Source organism: Lithobates pipiens, unplaced genomic scaffold, assembly GCF_037356315.1.
Source record: "Lithobates pipiens isolate NorthernLeopardFrog02 unplaced genomic scaffold, aLitPip1_a1.2 Scaffold_8, whole genome shotgun sequence".
Classification (NCBI taxonomy): Eukaryota; Metazoa; Chordata; class Amphibia; order Anura; family Ranidae; genus Lithobates; species Lithobates pipiens.
This window is the reverse complement of record NW_027507903.1, coordinates 595251098-595266478: the sequence shown is the minus strand read 5'-3', so window position 1 is coordinate 595266478 and position 15381 is coordinate 595251098. Positions and strand designations below refer to the sequence as shown.

At 45.6% G+C, this 15381-nt stretch overlaps 1 protein-coding gene across 1 annotated transcript in view; it reads left to right on the top strand.

Moving 5' to 3' along the window:
- LOC143961250 (complement C3-like) overlaps positions 1-15381 on the top strand; it is a 351241-nt gene that overhangs the window by 329253 nt on the left and 6607 nt on the right. The window contains exons 36-39 of the mRNA XM_077470486.1: positions 916-1021; positions 1687-1776; positions 12294-12380; positions 15253-15336. Coding sequence (XP_077326612.1) covers positions 916-1021; positions 1687-1776; positions 12294-12380; positions 15253-15336 — 367 coding nt within the window. The remainder of the gene's footprint in view (positions 1-915; positions 1022-1686; positions 1777-12293; positions 12381-15252; positions 15337-15381) is intronic.

Below are 15381 nucleotides of genomic sequence, written 5' to 3'. Positions count from 1 at the left end.
TGTTTTTTGTGTAGTTTATTTTACAGGTGAATGGGTAGGGGTACATTGTACCCCATACTCATTCACATAGGGTGGGGGGCCGGTATCCAGGGGCCCCCTTATTAAAGGGGTCTCCCGGATTCCGATAAGCCCCCCGCCCGCAGACCCCGACAACCAACGGCCAGGGTTGTCGGGAAGAGGCCCTTGTCCTCATCAACATGGGGACAAGGTGCTTTGGGGTGGGGTGGCCGCGCGGCCCCCCTTCCCCCAGGCACCCCCCATGCTGAGGGCACGCGGCCTGGTACGGCTCAGGAGGGGGGGGCGCTCGCTCGCCCCCCTTTTCCTGCCCGGCCGGGTAGCGTGCTCGGACAAAGGTCTGATGTGGACCTGGGGGGACCCCCACGCCGTTTTTTTTCGGTGTTGGGGTTTCCCTTTAAGTCCATACCAGGTGGCGGGGCCAGCGATGTCTCCTTCGCGGGCCCCACCTACCTGGAGTCCCGCTCGAATGAGCGGACTTTTCTCTGGGCGGGAAAAGTCCATTCATTTCAAAATTACGGCGGACTGACACACACGGCCGGATTGTCCGCCGAAATGCGAGTCCGGTGGGAAGATTGGAGTACAAAACTACTTTCTAAGTCCGCCGTACTTTCGGGTCAAAAAAGTATGCCGGAGGCTACACACGGTGGGATTGTCCGGCGGACTTAAGTTTGCCGGACTTTTACACCCGATTGTTTGATCGTGTGTACACGGCATAAAAGTGAAGGGGATGTTGATCTGTCTAAGGGACAATTTTTTTTTTTTTTAACCCAGTAGTTTTTTCTCAATAATCCTGACTTGGCAGCCAGTTGATATCCATTGGAGAGAGACTCTGCGATGTATATGAAATACCAAAATACGGAGCAGCAAAAATGTAACTCTCATCTAACTTTCATTCAGATATCGCATACAGAGGAAGAATGTCTGAAGTTCAATGCTCACCGGTACTTTGACGTGGGTCTCTTACAACCTGGTTCCGTCACTATCTATGACTATTACTCACCAGGTAAATTTCCAGAAATAAAAAAGTATCTATCATAAACCAAAAAAAAATCAGCTCTTAGCAAACCTGTTATAAAAATGTATAAAATAAAATACACTGTATTACCAAAAGTATTGGTCGTCTGCCTTTACACACACATGAACTTTAATGGCATCCCAGTCTTAGTCCGTAGAGTTTAATATTGAGTTGGCCTACCCTTTGCAGCTATTACAGCTTCAACTCTTCTGGGAAGACTAGAATGCCATTAAAGTTCATGTGTGTGTAAAGGCAGGCGTCCCAATACCTTTGGTAGTATAGACAATGTGCCCCACAAGTAAATTTTTGCTCTGTTTTTGACTTCACAACCTCCAGCAAGCTCCAAGTTTCTCCAAAACTTTGTTTGAAAATACAAACATTCTAAGCGTCAGAACTTTGGCACGCCTGTCTCCACCCAATATGTAATGCTAGCACCTCTTAACAGGTCAATGAGGTTAGATGATGGTAAAGTGCCTAAGCTCTTAAAGCATTGTTTGAAAGAATTACTGTAATTTCCTTTTAAATGTAATAAATACTTGTCAATGTTCCATTGTATATCACTTATCATGCATGCGCTTGTCACTGAAAATATATGTGGTGCTAGGTCCACTATAAAGCCTTTCTGCCTGATGTCAATTACATTGCTTTTCCAGAAACTCGCTGCACTAAGTTCTACCACACAGTCGCAGGTGATCATTTGTATGGCCGCATCTGTCAGGGAGACGTGTGTCGCTGTTCTGAAGGTAAGGCCTAGTAAATCAATATTATCCTAGCAAAGCATTTCTTAGGCTGGATTCACATCTATGCATTTTTAGTGCTTTTTGCATTTTGCAGATTTGCACTACAGAATGTGTTCTATAGGAAACCATGTTAAATGGAGTGTAGTGCAAATCTGTCAAATGCAAAAAGCACAAAAAATGCATAGGTGTGAATCGGGCCTTAGTGATGTAGACTTTTTTTTTTTTAACCAATAAAAGTTTATTGAAGCATTTGACATCACAATATAGTACAATAAAAACTAAGGAACAGTCGTGGGGTCAAACCCACAATGCACAGCATATCATATCGTTCAGTCCTAGATACCGTTACAGAGTACCTTATATCTCGGTAACATTAAGCATGGAGGGGAGGCCCGAGAAAGGGGGGGACCCCCTCCCAACATAAATCAGGATCTCTGTAAATGCGGAATCTGATGAGGTAGTCGACCATAAACCCCCGATGGGCCATATAATTAAGATACTTGCAAATGGTGGGGGTGAATTTTAAGTGTCTATAAAGAAGGGGGAGAAAAGAAAGAAGGGTTGGGGGGTAGAAGGAAAGGTGGTGAGCACCCCGCATCGAGGGAGGTGCGGAACAGGAAAAGCGAGAACCTGTCAATAACTTGTCTTGAGTACACTAGCTGGCTTCAGAACGGCAACAGAAATGTTACATTATAACCGGCACGTAACCCCAATTCAAGATGTGAATTAGTTGAGAACTGGAATGTAGGGCTTAGCTTAATTCACATGAGACCATCTTACTACTAAACAGACATGTACATAGCTATTTAGGGATTCAACCATTTTGAAGTTTCGCAAAAGCATCAGAGTATTTGAAGGTAAACCAGGGTCTCCACAGTCTGTGGAATTTGTCAGTCCGTTCGGCGGCCATCGCCACCGTTTCTTCCATTTTATACAGGGAGTCCACCTCTGACAGCCACTCCCTCAAAGAGGGAGGGCGCGTGGACTTCCAATGTCTGGGGATGATCGCCTTAGCGGCATTCAGCAAGTGGCGCACCATTGATTTTTTGTATTTGCTTAACGAGTAGTTGGAGATGTGGAGTAAGCAGCATTCAGGTGTAAGGTCAATGCCCGTCTCTGTGATGGCGCGAGTCTGCGAGCAGATCCCGTCCCAGAACCCTTTAAGGCTCGGGCAGCTCCACCATATATGTAACATATCACCGCCGTCACCTCCACATCTCCAGCAAGATTCTGACGTGCCTGGGAACCACTTATTAAGTCTAACTGGTGTAAAGTACCAGTTCGTCAGGACTTTATACGCTGTTTCTTGTGTGCTAGTGCTTATAGAGCATTTGTGTGCCAATATGCATGCATTGCTCCATTGCTCGTCCGTAAAGGTCTTGGAGAAAAACCTCTCCCAGTCCAGTTTATGTCTGGTCGAGCGGTCAGTCCTGGAGGTCTGTAGCCAATTGTAGATCAGGGATGTCGCCCTTCTCACTGGTTCACCCGTGATGCACAATTGTTCGAACCACGTTTGTTCTCTCAGAACGTGCGATCTGTTGGTCGTGCAGTGAATATAGTCATGTAGCTGTCTGTACTGCCAGTAAGTGAAGTGTTTTGCCTGCAAGTCCTGCGCCAGGGCTGGAAAGGTCTTAAGTTTGTTCCTCTCCAAGCAGTGTGTCACAGTCGTGGGTGTCCCATCCGCCCTATGTGGGAAAGACATCGTAGAGTGCCCAGACGCAAATGAAGAATTGTGGGCTAAGGGTGTCAATGGGCCCGGCGTAGATGCCAGTCCACACCGACGTGATGCTTCCCCAAAGACTTCCAGAGTCGGCCCTATCAGAGGGTGTGTTACAAGCATGGCCGGTCTAGCCTCCTTCACTACCCACGGCAGGAACCTCAGTGGCGTATCTGACAGGCCAGCTTCCAATCTCACCCAGTCTTTAGCCATGGCATGGCAGTTCCAGTCCAGTATGCGAACCAGGTGTGTCGCATAGTAGTAGAATCTGAAGTTTGGTAGGTTGATACCCCCCTTTACCTTCGGCAAAGTCAAGGTAGAGAAATTAATTCGGGGTTTCTTGTTGGCCCATATAAAACTTCTCACTAATGCTTGCAGGTGCATGAAGAACCGTCTAGGCAACTTAATGGGAAGTGTGTGAAAAAGATATAGTACCCTCGGCAATATTGTCATCTTAATGGCAGCCGCCCTCCCAAACCAAGACAACGGGTGAGTGTGCCATGCCCGTAGGTCTTCACGCAGGTCGTTCAGAAAGGGTTGGAAGTTTTGTGCGTAAAGACTGTCTGAGTTGGGCGTGAGCCAAATCCCCAAATATTTGAGTTTGTGATCTACCCACTTAAAGGGACAATTAGACCTGGCCGTCCGCAGGCACGCAGGACCCAGAGATATGTTCAGCGCCTCCGATTTCTCGCAGTTAATTTTAAAGTTTGAAAGGTATCCAAAGATCTCAAATTCAGTTAGTAAATTAGGGATCGAGATGTGGGGCTGTGACAGTAAGAATAGAAGGTCATCCGCGTAGGCGGCCAGCTTGAAATGTGTGGATCCCTGCCTGAGGCCACTAATTGATGGGTTTGCATTGATCATGCGGATGCATGGTTCGAGTACAAGGATAAATAATATTGGCGATAACGGGCAGCCCTGGCGTGTACCGTTGTGTATGCTTACAGGTTCAGAAAGAGCCCCATTTATTTTTAAACGAGCCGTCGGGCGGTGGTACAGCGCCGAGAGCCAAGCCAACAGTCGAGTCTGAAAACCCACCCGCCTACAAACCGCGAACATGAAGTCCCACGCCACTCTGTCGAAGGCCTTCTCCGCGTCCGTGGACAGGAGAAGGCCCTCGACAGCGCTCCCCCTCATACAATGCAAAAGATCCACCACCTTGATGACATTGTCCCGAGCCTCTCTCCCGGGCATAAAGCCTGCCTGCTCCGGACCAATCAGTTCGGGCAAGAATGTGTTCAGCCTGGTAGCTAGAATTTTTGACAGTAGCTTTATGTCCAAGTTGAGCAGCGAAATTGGCCGGTAGCTTGAGCAGGCACTAGGGTCTTTCCCCGGCTTGGGGAGCACCGTAATGTGTGCCAAGTTAAAGGTCGGTGGAACCTCCCTGAGCTCGGGAAGTGAATTCAGAGCCTTCAATAGGGGTGTCACCAAAAGGTGTGCAAAAGTCTTATAGTAAATGGCTGAAAAGCCGTCCGGGCCTGGGCTCTTCCCGGTTTTCAATGATTGAATAGCCTGCGTGAGCTCCGAGGCTGTGATAGGCCTGTCCAGTTCCCCGGCATCCTCTGCCAAGAGACCTGGCATGCCACTGCGTTGAAGGTACTGTTCTATGATCTCGCATCTCGATCCCTCTACCCGGGCTGGTTTATGAGGGGGGGGAATGTTATATAGCTTCGAGTAAAACCGGTGAAATCCCGCTGCAATACTGTCCGTGTCTTGAACCAATCGGTTCTCGCGGTTCCTGATCTGGGTGATGGTGTGTGAGGCCCGCACCCCTCTCAAAGCTCGTGCCAAAAATTTGCCACTTTTGTTGCCGTGTTCGTAGAAAAAGCCCCGACGGAAGAACACGATCCGCTTGGCCTGTAGGTCTAACTTCTCCTGGAGAGTCCTGCGTGCCAGCAAGAGGTCATCGGCCAGTAACACCGCCACTGATCTCTTGTGTTGTGCTTCCAAAACCCTCACTCTGGCAAAAGCATCCTTTAAGTCCTGTTCCGCTACCCTTTTCCTCTGTGCTGCCAAGCCCATCAGTCTGCCCCTAAGGACACATTTGTGTGCCTCCCACACAGTCATATGGGAAACATCAGCAGTCGTATTTTCACTGAAATAGTGTTGTATGGTCTCCCTTATCTGTTCCAAGGTCGTGGGATCCGTCAACAATGCAGGGTTAAGTCGCCAACTACTCGTCTGTCGGCGGTTCGGCTGTAGTGTTAAGGTCAGGGAGATTGGCGCGTGATCAGACACCGATCTCGTCCCAATGCGTGCGTCTAATATAGTGGGTAGGTCCCTTTGTGTCAGAAATAAAAAGTCTATGCGGGTGTACTTGTTGTGTATAGCTGAAAAATAAGTGAAATCCCTACCCTGGGGGTACTTGACCCGCCATGAGTCCATCAGTGCCATAGAATGCAGCAAGGATCTTATCTTTTTAAGTTTGCGATATGAAATTGCAGACTTGCCGTCTGAAGTATCCAGAAGGGGGTCCAACGAGATGTTGAAATCCCCCCCCAGGATTATGCACCCCGTAGCAAACCCAGAAAGCTCATCAATCAACTTCTGACAAAAACTCACATGTGCTACATTTGGGAAATAGACATTCGCCAGCGTGACAGGGAGCTCCCCCACCTTCCCCTTGAGGAAGAGGAACCGCCCCTCAGGATCTGCCAATTGCTGAGTGAGCTCGAAGCCAGAGTCCCGGCCCACCAGGATCGAGACCCCTTTAGTTTTCGAATCAGGGCTAGCTGCATGAAAAGCTTTGGGAAAGCATTGGTTTGTCAGTTTAGGGATCTCACTAGCCCTGAAATGTGTTTCCTGTAAAAACACGAAGGACGGTTTCCCCTTCCCCAAGTGGTGCAAGAGTTGTGACCGTTTTTGTGGAGTATTGAGACCACGCACGTTGTGCGAAATTATGGTAGGATTCCCCCCCAGAGCAGAGTAAATCATCGTGCAGCAGGAGGGGAGTCGAGTGAAGGAGAGAGAAAATGAGAATCAGAGAAAGGAAGTGGATGAGGGGAGCAAGGAGGAAGCCACAGGAGGTAGGGGGAGCAGAGGGGGGGGGGGGCAGGAAAGAGAGGAGGGAGGAGGGGGAAGGAAAGTGGATAGAATAAGAGGTGGGAGGGGGGGGGAAGTAGCGGAAAAGAGAAGTAGGAGCCCACTAACCGACACCAAGGAAGTGGGACAGGAGAACTGGTAATTAGCCTCTGGAGAGCAGTCCCCAGAGGTGATTTCTAAGAAGTGGGGCCGTGAAATGACCCCCCGGACGACAACCCCAGCTAGCTAGGAAAGTCAACCACGGGGCCAACCCACGGCGTCCCTTGTGGGGGTAGTGGGAGTAACACCCAGAACTACGTCAACAGTCCAGATCCCAGACAATCCGGGATAAGTGGTCTGTTCCAAAGTATCTGCTGCTCTCCGCGCCCCCCCAGCCCTATGTTTAACATGCTAAAACTAACCGAAATGCAACATGTAAATATCACCATAACCGTATTTCCCGGTAGCGGGAATAAACCAGTGTAACGCCAGCATGTGGCACCTGAAATAGTCAGTTCAGCTGACCGCTGCTGCGGGTCTCGACGTCCATCCGAAAAAACATAACAATACGACCTGTCTCCAAGCTCGGTATGTAGGGGTCAGGTAGTGGTAAGTCAAAGGCCGCGTTTGTGCAGGTGACAAGTCCATCTCCAGTCTATGTCGGAAGAATGCGTTTGGAAGGCCTGACCACTCAGAGCTACTTTGCAAAGTTACATAGTGCAAAAAGAAAAATAAGTCGGTTTGAGCCCGTCGTGCATCCGGACGGTGTGCCCCCGTACGACCAGAAACCGTTCTCCTATAGGTGAGTAAGCCGAAAAACAAAACGAACCAATCCTACGAACGAAGAGAAAAGATGCCAGGAACCAAGAAGGTAAGCAGCGTCAGCGAACGTTAAAACGAAAAAAAACTTTAATCCGAAGAGGTGCTCGTCTGGTCTTAGTCGATCCTATACATACTGAAATTCGGGCGGAGCATCCATAGCCGAGCGGACCTCATTCTGGGTCTGGATTCATCTGCAGGGCTCTAGGCGCGGAGGAGCGTCGTGGGGTAGCGCTGGAGCCTGGAGTAGGTTGTTTCAGGAACTTTCCCTTTTTGTGCGGAGGTTTCGAGGGGGTAGAATGGGGGGATCCCTGAGAGGCTTGAGAGGCAGGCGCGTAGTGAAATTCCCTGTACCAGTCAGGCAGCTCGACCAAGGGCAATTGAATGTCCCGGCAAAAACCTGGTAGCTCATCAGGGGTGCGTAAGTACAATTGTCTGCCCGAGTAAGTCACATTAAAAGCAAAGGGGAATTTCCACTTATAGGGGATGTTCTGTCTCCGTAAGGCCTCCAGCAGGGGGCGCAACGCACGCCTATTGCTCAAAGTAATGGGGGAGAGGTCCTGGAAAATGGAGATTTCAGTGTCATTAAATGTGATGTGAGCATTGCTCCTTGCTTTCGCCATAATGTCCTCTTTCAATTTAAAGTCCGAGAGGCAACAGATCACATCCCGTGGGGGGGGGCCGCCTCAGCAGGCCTGGCTCTCAGGGCTCTGTGAGCCCGCACAAAGTCAATTGGAGTGTCGGTTTGGCGCTCCAGTAGCTCATTAAACACATATTGGAGGGCAGAAGGAATGTTGCTGGCTTCAACCGACTCTGGGATGCCTCTCACCCTAATGTTGTTCCTTCTCCCCCTGTTGTCCAAATCCTCCAACTGTCTGTTCATTGCAATGAGATGGGCCGTGTGTGAGTCGGTGATTTTGTCCAGGCGTGCTATAGCTGTGTCTCGGTGAGTGCCAGCCCTCTCCACTCTCTCTAGCTTTTCAGAAATAGACAAAACGTCTGCCTTCAACTCCGTGATGGCGGATGAAAAGGTGCCCTTAATATCTGCGGCTATCTTCATCATGTCTGTGAGGGTGAGAGGGTGATCTGTCTGTGCATCCCTTACCTCCTCCTCATATGCGGATTGGGAGTCCTCGCTGAACTCGTCTTCACCACAAGGCAGCGCCATCTTGGATAGGGCCTTGCTGCGGCGGGGCTGTGTTTTAAAGATGTCCGGGATGCTCCTGGTGCCCGGTATCGGTGTGGAACGACGGGAGCGGCTTCCAGAATTGTGGCGGGTGGATCTGTTCATGATCTCCGGTGGTTATGGTGGATATTGCGCTGTCAGGGCTGAGGGTATAACGGAGCTCCTCTAGCCTGCTGCCATCCGCTCCGAGCTCCAAGCCACGCCCCCCCAGTGATGTAGACTTTATCTTGACTGTCTCCTAATCACAAGATCTAGAACCAGGTTTGTGCTTAGCTCAAAAAGCAAAAAAAAATAGAATGAAATAAAGTATGAATCCATCTTCCAAAATTCAAATTTAAAATTCAAATAGAATATCAAGTCAAGCTTTATTGCCATTCTACTACATGTAAGAACATACAGTAGAATGAAATGTCTTATCTCACAGGGCCACAGTGCTACATACAAATTAAAGATAATTATAGATAAATATACAAAGACTAAAAACACCAATAAAAAAGTATACACATCTGAGAAATACGTAACTGTACATATACTATATGTTTCCAAAAGTCTTTGTCGCAGCAAGTGTTTATAAAAGTGTCTAGTGCATATTCAAGAATAAAAAGGAGGGGACGGGAAACGTTCCTGTTAACAATTTATAGGTTGTAGAAAAGGTTTCAAAGAGGATTGAAGTTGAGGGCTCTCACAGCCTGGGGGAAATATAATAAAATAGCAAGAATACAGCTGCCGAAATTCAAATTTAAAATAAAACAAAATAGAATAATATAGAAAGAACACAGCCAACTTCTGTAATTAAAATTTTTAAATTGGAATTTCAAATAGAATAACATAGAATTTAGCCATCTCCAGAAATTCAAATTTCGAATAGAATAAAATAGAATTTAGCAGTCTTCCAAAATTCAACATTTCAAATAAAACAGAATAAAATAAAATAGACTATAGCCGTCCGAAATTTGAATTTAAAATATAATAAAATAGAATATAGTTGTCTTCCAAAATTTAAAATTTGAAAAGAATTGAAGATAAAAAATTGAATAGAAAAGAAAGGAAAATAGAAAATTATATAAAAGAATAGAATAAACATAGAATAAAATAGAAAGAATATAGCCATGTTCTGAAATCTGAAATTTAATATAGAATAGCATAAAATAGAAAGAATATAGCCATCTTCTGAAACTTGAATTTTGAACAGAATAGAATTAAACAGAATAGAATGAAGTATAAAATAAAAGAATAGAAAGAATAGCATAAATTTAGCCATCTCCAAAAATTGGAATTGTGAATAGAATTAAAGAGAGAATATAGCCTTCTTTTGAAATTCAAATTTCAAACAAAATAGACCGGCAATTCTTCACAATGTATTTGGATCGATTCTGTATTTTCAATTTGAATTTGATTTTAATAATTCAAATCCACTGGAAAATTTTGAATCCACCTGAAAACAAATAAACAAAACGGAACAAAACTAAATGAAATGGAAAATTGATCCAAAACAAAATACATTATTCTGTTCTGCACATGTCTTGGAATAAGTGTGCACAGGAAATACATTGTTTCTGAGGATAATATAGATTTTAGAAACGTTACTTCAAATCATTATTGCATATGTAAGGTTAGTTTTCTACTAGCAGTTTCCTACCCTCCCACTTAAAGCAGAACTAAACCCCCCTATTATTTTCAGCCAAGAAAGCTGAACTTAATGTTGGCACATCAAGGCTGACTGTGAAATGACCTAACCTTTGGAAGACCCTGGCTCCCCTCACCAGTGTCAGAGGGGGCGGGGTCAGGTGACGGGTGGCCCCACCCTCCTAATATAAGAAATGTCAGCACTGGGATCCCCGCAGTGTCTCCGCAGTGGAGACAGAAGACAGATGTATGGACAGCGCTGGACTGAGAGATCCCCCGTCGCTGGATATGATCATCCGTCGCTGGATAGCAAGAGTGGATTAGCACCGCTGGAATCTTTTTATTTTTTTTATTTTTAATAAAGGAATTTTTCAAAAGTGTGTTTGTCTTATTTAACCATTTTTACACTTTCTTTGTGAAATGGTAGGGATACTTTTGTACCCCCTTACCATTTCAAATGGGGGGGCGGGGTCTGGGGGTCCCCTTGTTAAAGGGGGCTTCCAGATTCTGATAAGCCCCCTGCCCGCAGACCCCCACAACCACTGCTCAGGGTTGTGGGGATGAGGCCTTTCTCCACATCAACATGGAGACATGGTGCTTTGAGGGGTCACAGACCCCCAAAGCATCCTCCCAATGTTAAGGGCATATGGCCTGGTACGGTTCAGGAGGGGGGGCGCTCTCTCGTCCCTGAAGGGTCTGGTATGGATATTTAGGGGGACCCCCACGTAAAAAAAATTTTTAATTTGACACGGGGTTCCCCTTAATATCCATACCAGACCTGAAGGGCCTGGTAATTGAATTTAGGGGAACCCCCACGCTTTTTTTTTTTATCAATGAATGAATTGTTGGCAAATACAGAGAGCACTCATTGAGTGTTCTCTGTATTACGGGAGCAAGTGATTTTAAAAGACTTTTTTTCCTGCACAAATGACACTTTGTGCAGGGACAGTTCTAAGCATGGGAAAGATGCGCCCCTTCACAGGCATACTATACACACTCCCCGGGTACAAAATTTAAAGGAATATTACACTTTTATTGTTTCACTTTAATCATTATTAAAATCAGTGCTCCCGAAAAAACTGCAGTTTTTAAAACTTTTTTTTGCATTGATCCATGTCCCCTGGGGCAGGACCCGGGTCCCCAAACACTTTTTAGGACAGTAACCTGCATATTAGCCTTTAAAATGAGCACTTTAGATTTCTACCATAGACTTGTACAGGGTGTTCCGGCTTTTCGAATTTGCTGCGAACACCCCAAATTGTTCACTGTTCGCTGAACAGGCAATGTTCAAGTCGAACATGAGTTTGACTCAAACTCGAAGCTCATCCCTAGTGTCATTGAAAGTAATAATAATCCACAAGATTGGTTTCAGTAGATGCAATATTTGTCCTCGACACTGGTGTCAGTGAGTGCAATACTAACCCTCAACATGGGTATCAGCAGATGCAATAATAGCTGTTGGAGGAATCCCCCCCCCCCCCCCCCTGCCCACAGCTAATCTACATACACATCCCATAATACCCAAGGCAGACAGACACATGGAATACAGACAAACCCCAAATGACCCAGCAAAGAGTCTCCCACAGGGGCCTATGTATGAAAACTATAAAAAAAAAAAAAAAAAGAATAAGTCCCTTTTCACACTGGAAGCACTTTTCAGCTGCTTTTGGGCTAAAAATAGCGCCTGTAAAGCACCTTAAAAACCTCTCTCAATGCTCCCCAGTGTGATGTGCTGGCAGGATGTTGAAAATAGTCCTGCAAGCTGCCCATTGAAATCAATGGGCAGCGCTGCCGAAGCGGGTGCTTTTAACACTTTATTCAGCTACTAGCGGGGGTTAAAAGCACCCAGCTTGCGGACAAAAATCACCTCTAAAACTACAGTAAAGCGCCGCTAAAACCAGTGACGCTTTACCGATATCGCGCCCACGCTGTCAGTGTGAAAAGGCTCTAAAAGTGGAGTCGCTGCCCTTGGCATGCCCATTTATGTATGACCTGTAGTCTGTTCCCATTTTTTTCTCCAGTTTTTGAGAAAAATCAAAACAGAATGGTAGAATACTGGAGTAAAGACCTGCCCTGATGCACTGGACAGAAGGGAAATTGGATTTTATATTACTTTGTTCTTTTCTTATGCTGACTTTTTCTTTCTTAAAGGGAATTGCTTGATGTCACAGGATCCTACAAAAAGCTACAGCGCCATAGATCGAAAGGATAAGGCGTGTGAAACGGGAATGGACTATGGTGAGCTATATGACTGTTAGATATCTGACTTATGGTTACCGTCCCTTATTAGTCATGGGTACTCTGGAGATTTAAAGCACAAAAAGGTTGCTTGTAAAGGAATGTCAGTGGCAAGTTTATAGCTCTTGCTCTCCCGTATGTACTCACCTGCAATGACCACAATGAGGAGGCCCATTTCTATAAAGCCATGCAGCTGGAAGAATGGGAACAACACAAGGTAACTGGGAACACCCAAAATAAGAAGAAAGCTGGACCCTAAACTTTTTATTGCAGACCACACATGTGCTCAGGGGGTGTGCCAGGTGTGGCTGGGCACATCCTACTCACTTTGTGCTGTGTTGATTCCCCCTCCCCTCCCCCTTGTTGCCCCCAGCTCCACAGTGCTGCTGGCTTCCCTCCTCTACCAATGGCTGCTGCGGGGGATGTTTCAGGATGGAGAGTGGGGAGAGGGGCTAGTAAATATGTAATTTACTGCCAACTTCCTTTTCTAAATAAACAGAGGGAACACACTTGCTTACTGTGTCCATTCATAACTGAAGCATAATAAACTGTGCTTACTATGCTTCAGTTTGTGAATGAACAAGAAGCCACTCAGCACAGAGCATTTCCCATTTATTCACTGCCCTGTGAAGCTGAGGCTGCAGAGACAGCCATGTGTATTTGAACTTTGGGGTGCACACCTTAACCTCCCTGGTGGTACGATTATTTCGGATTTTAGGTGCTAAAAGCGGTACCATTATTTTGCATGAAAATTTGGCGTTTTATATTGTAGTCCTGCAATTCTTAGGAATAACTCTCTTAAATCTGTCCAAACCAGAGTCTATCAGACATCCCGGGTATAATAAAGTTTGAAAAATGAAATCATAAATTATAATATAAGAAATAATTATAAATAATTGTACCAAATAATAATATAACAATAATAAAAATTATTCAATAATGTAATCAAATCAAAAACACTGAAATTTGCTCAGTTGCAGAATTGTCACTGTCATTACTTTTCAGTATTTGATGACAAATCTCCCCACAAATCGCTATCGCTCAATTCTGCGAGTGATTTTAATTTATTATCGCTGTTTTCTAGCTGCTCTAAAATAATTTTTGATGTACAGTGACAGTTTTGGTTGCTATGGACAATCTCCAGTTTCCAGGCATAAAGAACAGTTTTTATTACATAAAACTGCATGCAGGACACTGGGCAGACCACTAGGGACAACGGGGATGTGAAATGTTTACATACAGCAATGTAATCTGTAAGATTACATTATACTGTATGTTAACTGTTTGTTTCACTTTTTGAATTTGGCGCCGATCTCCGTGCCCGTGCGTCGCAACGCTCGCAGGGCACGGAGATCGGCGATGTGATGCATCGAGCGAGACACGGCTCGCTCGTACAGCAGGGAGACAACGCTGGATCCGAGGGAGAAGGTAAGTAATCCTCCTCCTGGATCCAGCGATGCAGTCCCGAGTCTGGCTCGGGGATACCGCTTTTGGTATGAAAATTCCACCCCGAGCCAGACTCAGGAAAACCGTCAGGGGGGTTAATGCAATAGGCTGTGCACTAGAGATGGGCCAAACACCCATCAGTTCGGTTCGCACCAGAACTCCCAAACATAGCAAAAGTTCAGCCCCGAACATCAAAGCCCATTTAAGTCTATCAGACCTGAATGTGGAAAATCAAATGTGCCATTTTGAAGGCTTAGATGCAAGTTATTGGCCATAAAGAGGGTATGGGGGCCCGGGTACTGCCCTAGGGGACATGTATCAGTGCAAAAAAAAACGTAAAAAAATAGTTTTTAAAGAAGCAGTGATTTTATTAATGCTTCAAGTGAAACAATAAAAAAATAAATTCCTTTAAATACTGTGCCCTGGGGTCCCCTTAGTCTGCCTGTAAAGTAACGCATCTGTACCATATTTAGAACCTACTGCAGCAAAAAAAAAGGTCATTTATATTTCCGCCAATACAATACAATTGCCAACAATAGAAAAATCTGAAAAAATTATGGGGTTCCTGCCCCCAATCCATACCAGGTCCTTTGGGGAACAACCCACTGAGTTCCCTGCAAATTTGGGTGTTTGCCAAACTTTTGCTCGGCCCGAACCATTTGGTCAACACTACTGTGCACACCTATGGCTCCTTCTGTAAATTAAATACTAGTTTCAATTGGACGGACTCTTTGGATATGTTGACTTTTGGGGCTGCTCGCATAGATATAGGCTTCTTAAAGTGGAGGGCCACCCTGAAAAAAAAATAAAAAATAAAAAATTGAAAAAAATCCGAAAATAAAAAATGAAAATTTTTTTTTTTTAACTTACAAGAAATGCCTGTTGCTAGGCACATCATCCTAATCTGCCTCTTCCTCCTCCGCTGAGATCTTTTTTCTTCTCTCCTCCGTGCGGCGTCTTCTGGGTAATAGGTTGCGCTGTGTTCTGGGAACTGTGTGTCCCAGAACACAGCGTGCCCCATTCACAAAGCGCCGCGCGACTCGCGCATGCGCAGTAGGAAACGGGCAGTGAAGCCGCAAGGCTCCACTGCCTGTTTCCCTTAGATAGAATGGCGGCACCGAGAGCCAAGGGATGGGTCGGCCTCGGGCGGCCGACATCGCGGGCGCCCTGGACAAGTAAATGCTTATTAAAAGTCAGCAGCTACAGTGTTTGCAGCTGCTGACTTTTATTTTATTTTATTTTTTTAAACCGGCCCTCCTCTTTAAGTACCGAGGTCCATATCCTTCAAAAATGATATTGCTAGATTTCCACATGTATTACAGTTATATTGTGCACACCTAGTTAGTGTTTCACATTGCTGATATATATCATTGCTGATTTACTGTATTTATTTATAGCATAACCAACATTCTCATTCTCTTGACAGTGTACAAAGCAACTCTTCTTGAGACACAGTATGCCAACGACTTTGACCGATACCTAATGCATATAACGAGCATCTTTAAGAATGGTAATGTGGCAAATGATCTTTTCCTGTATGACCATTGTGTGGTTC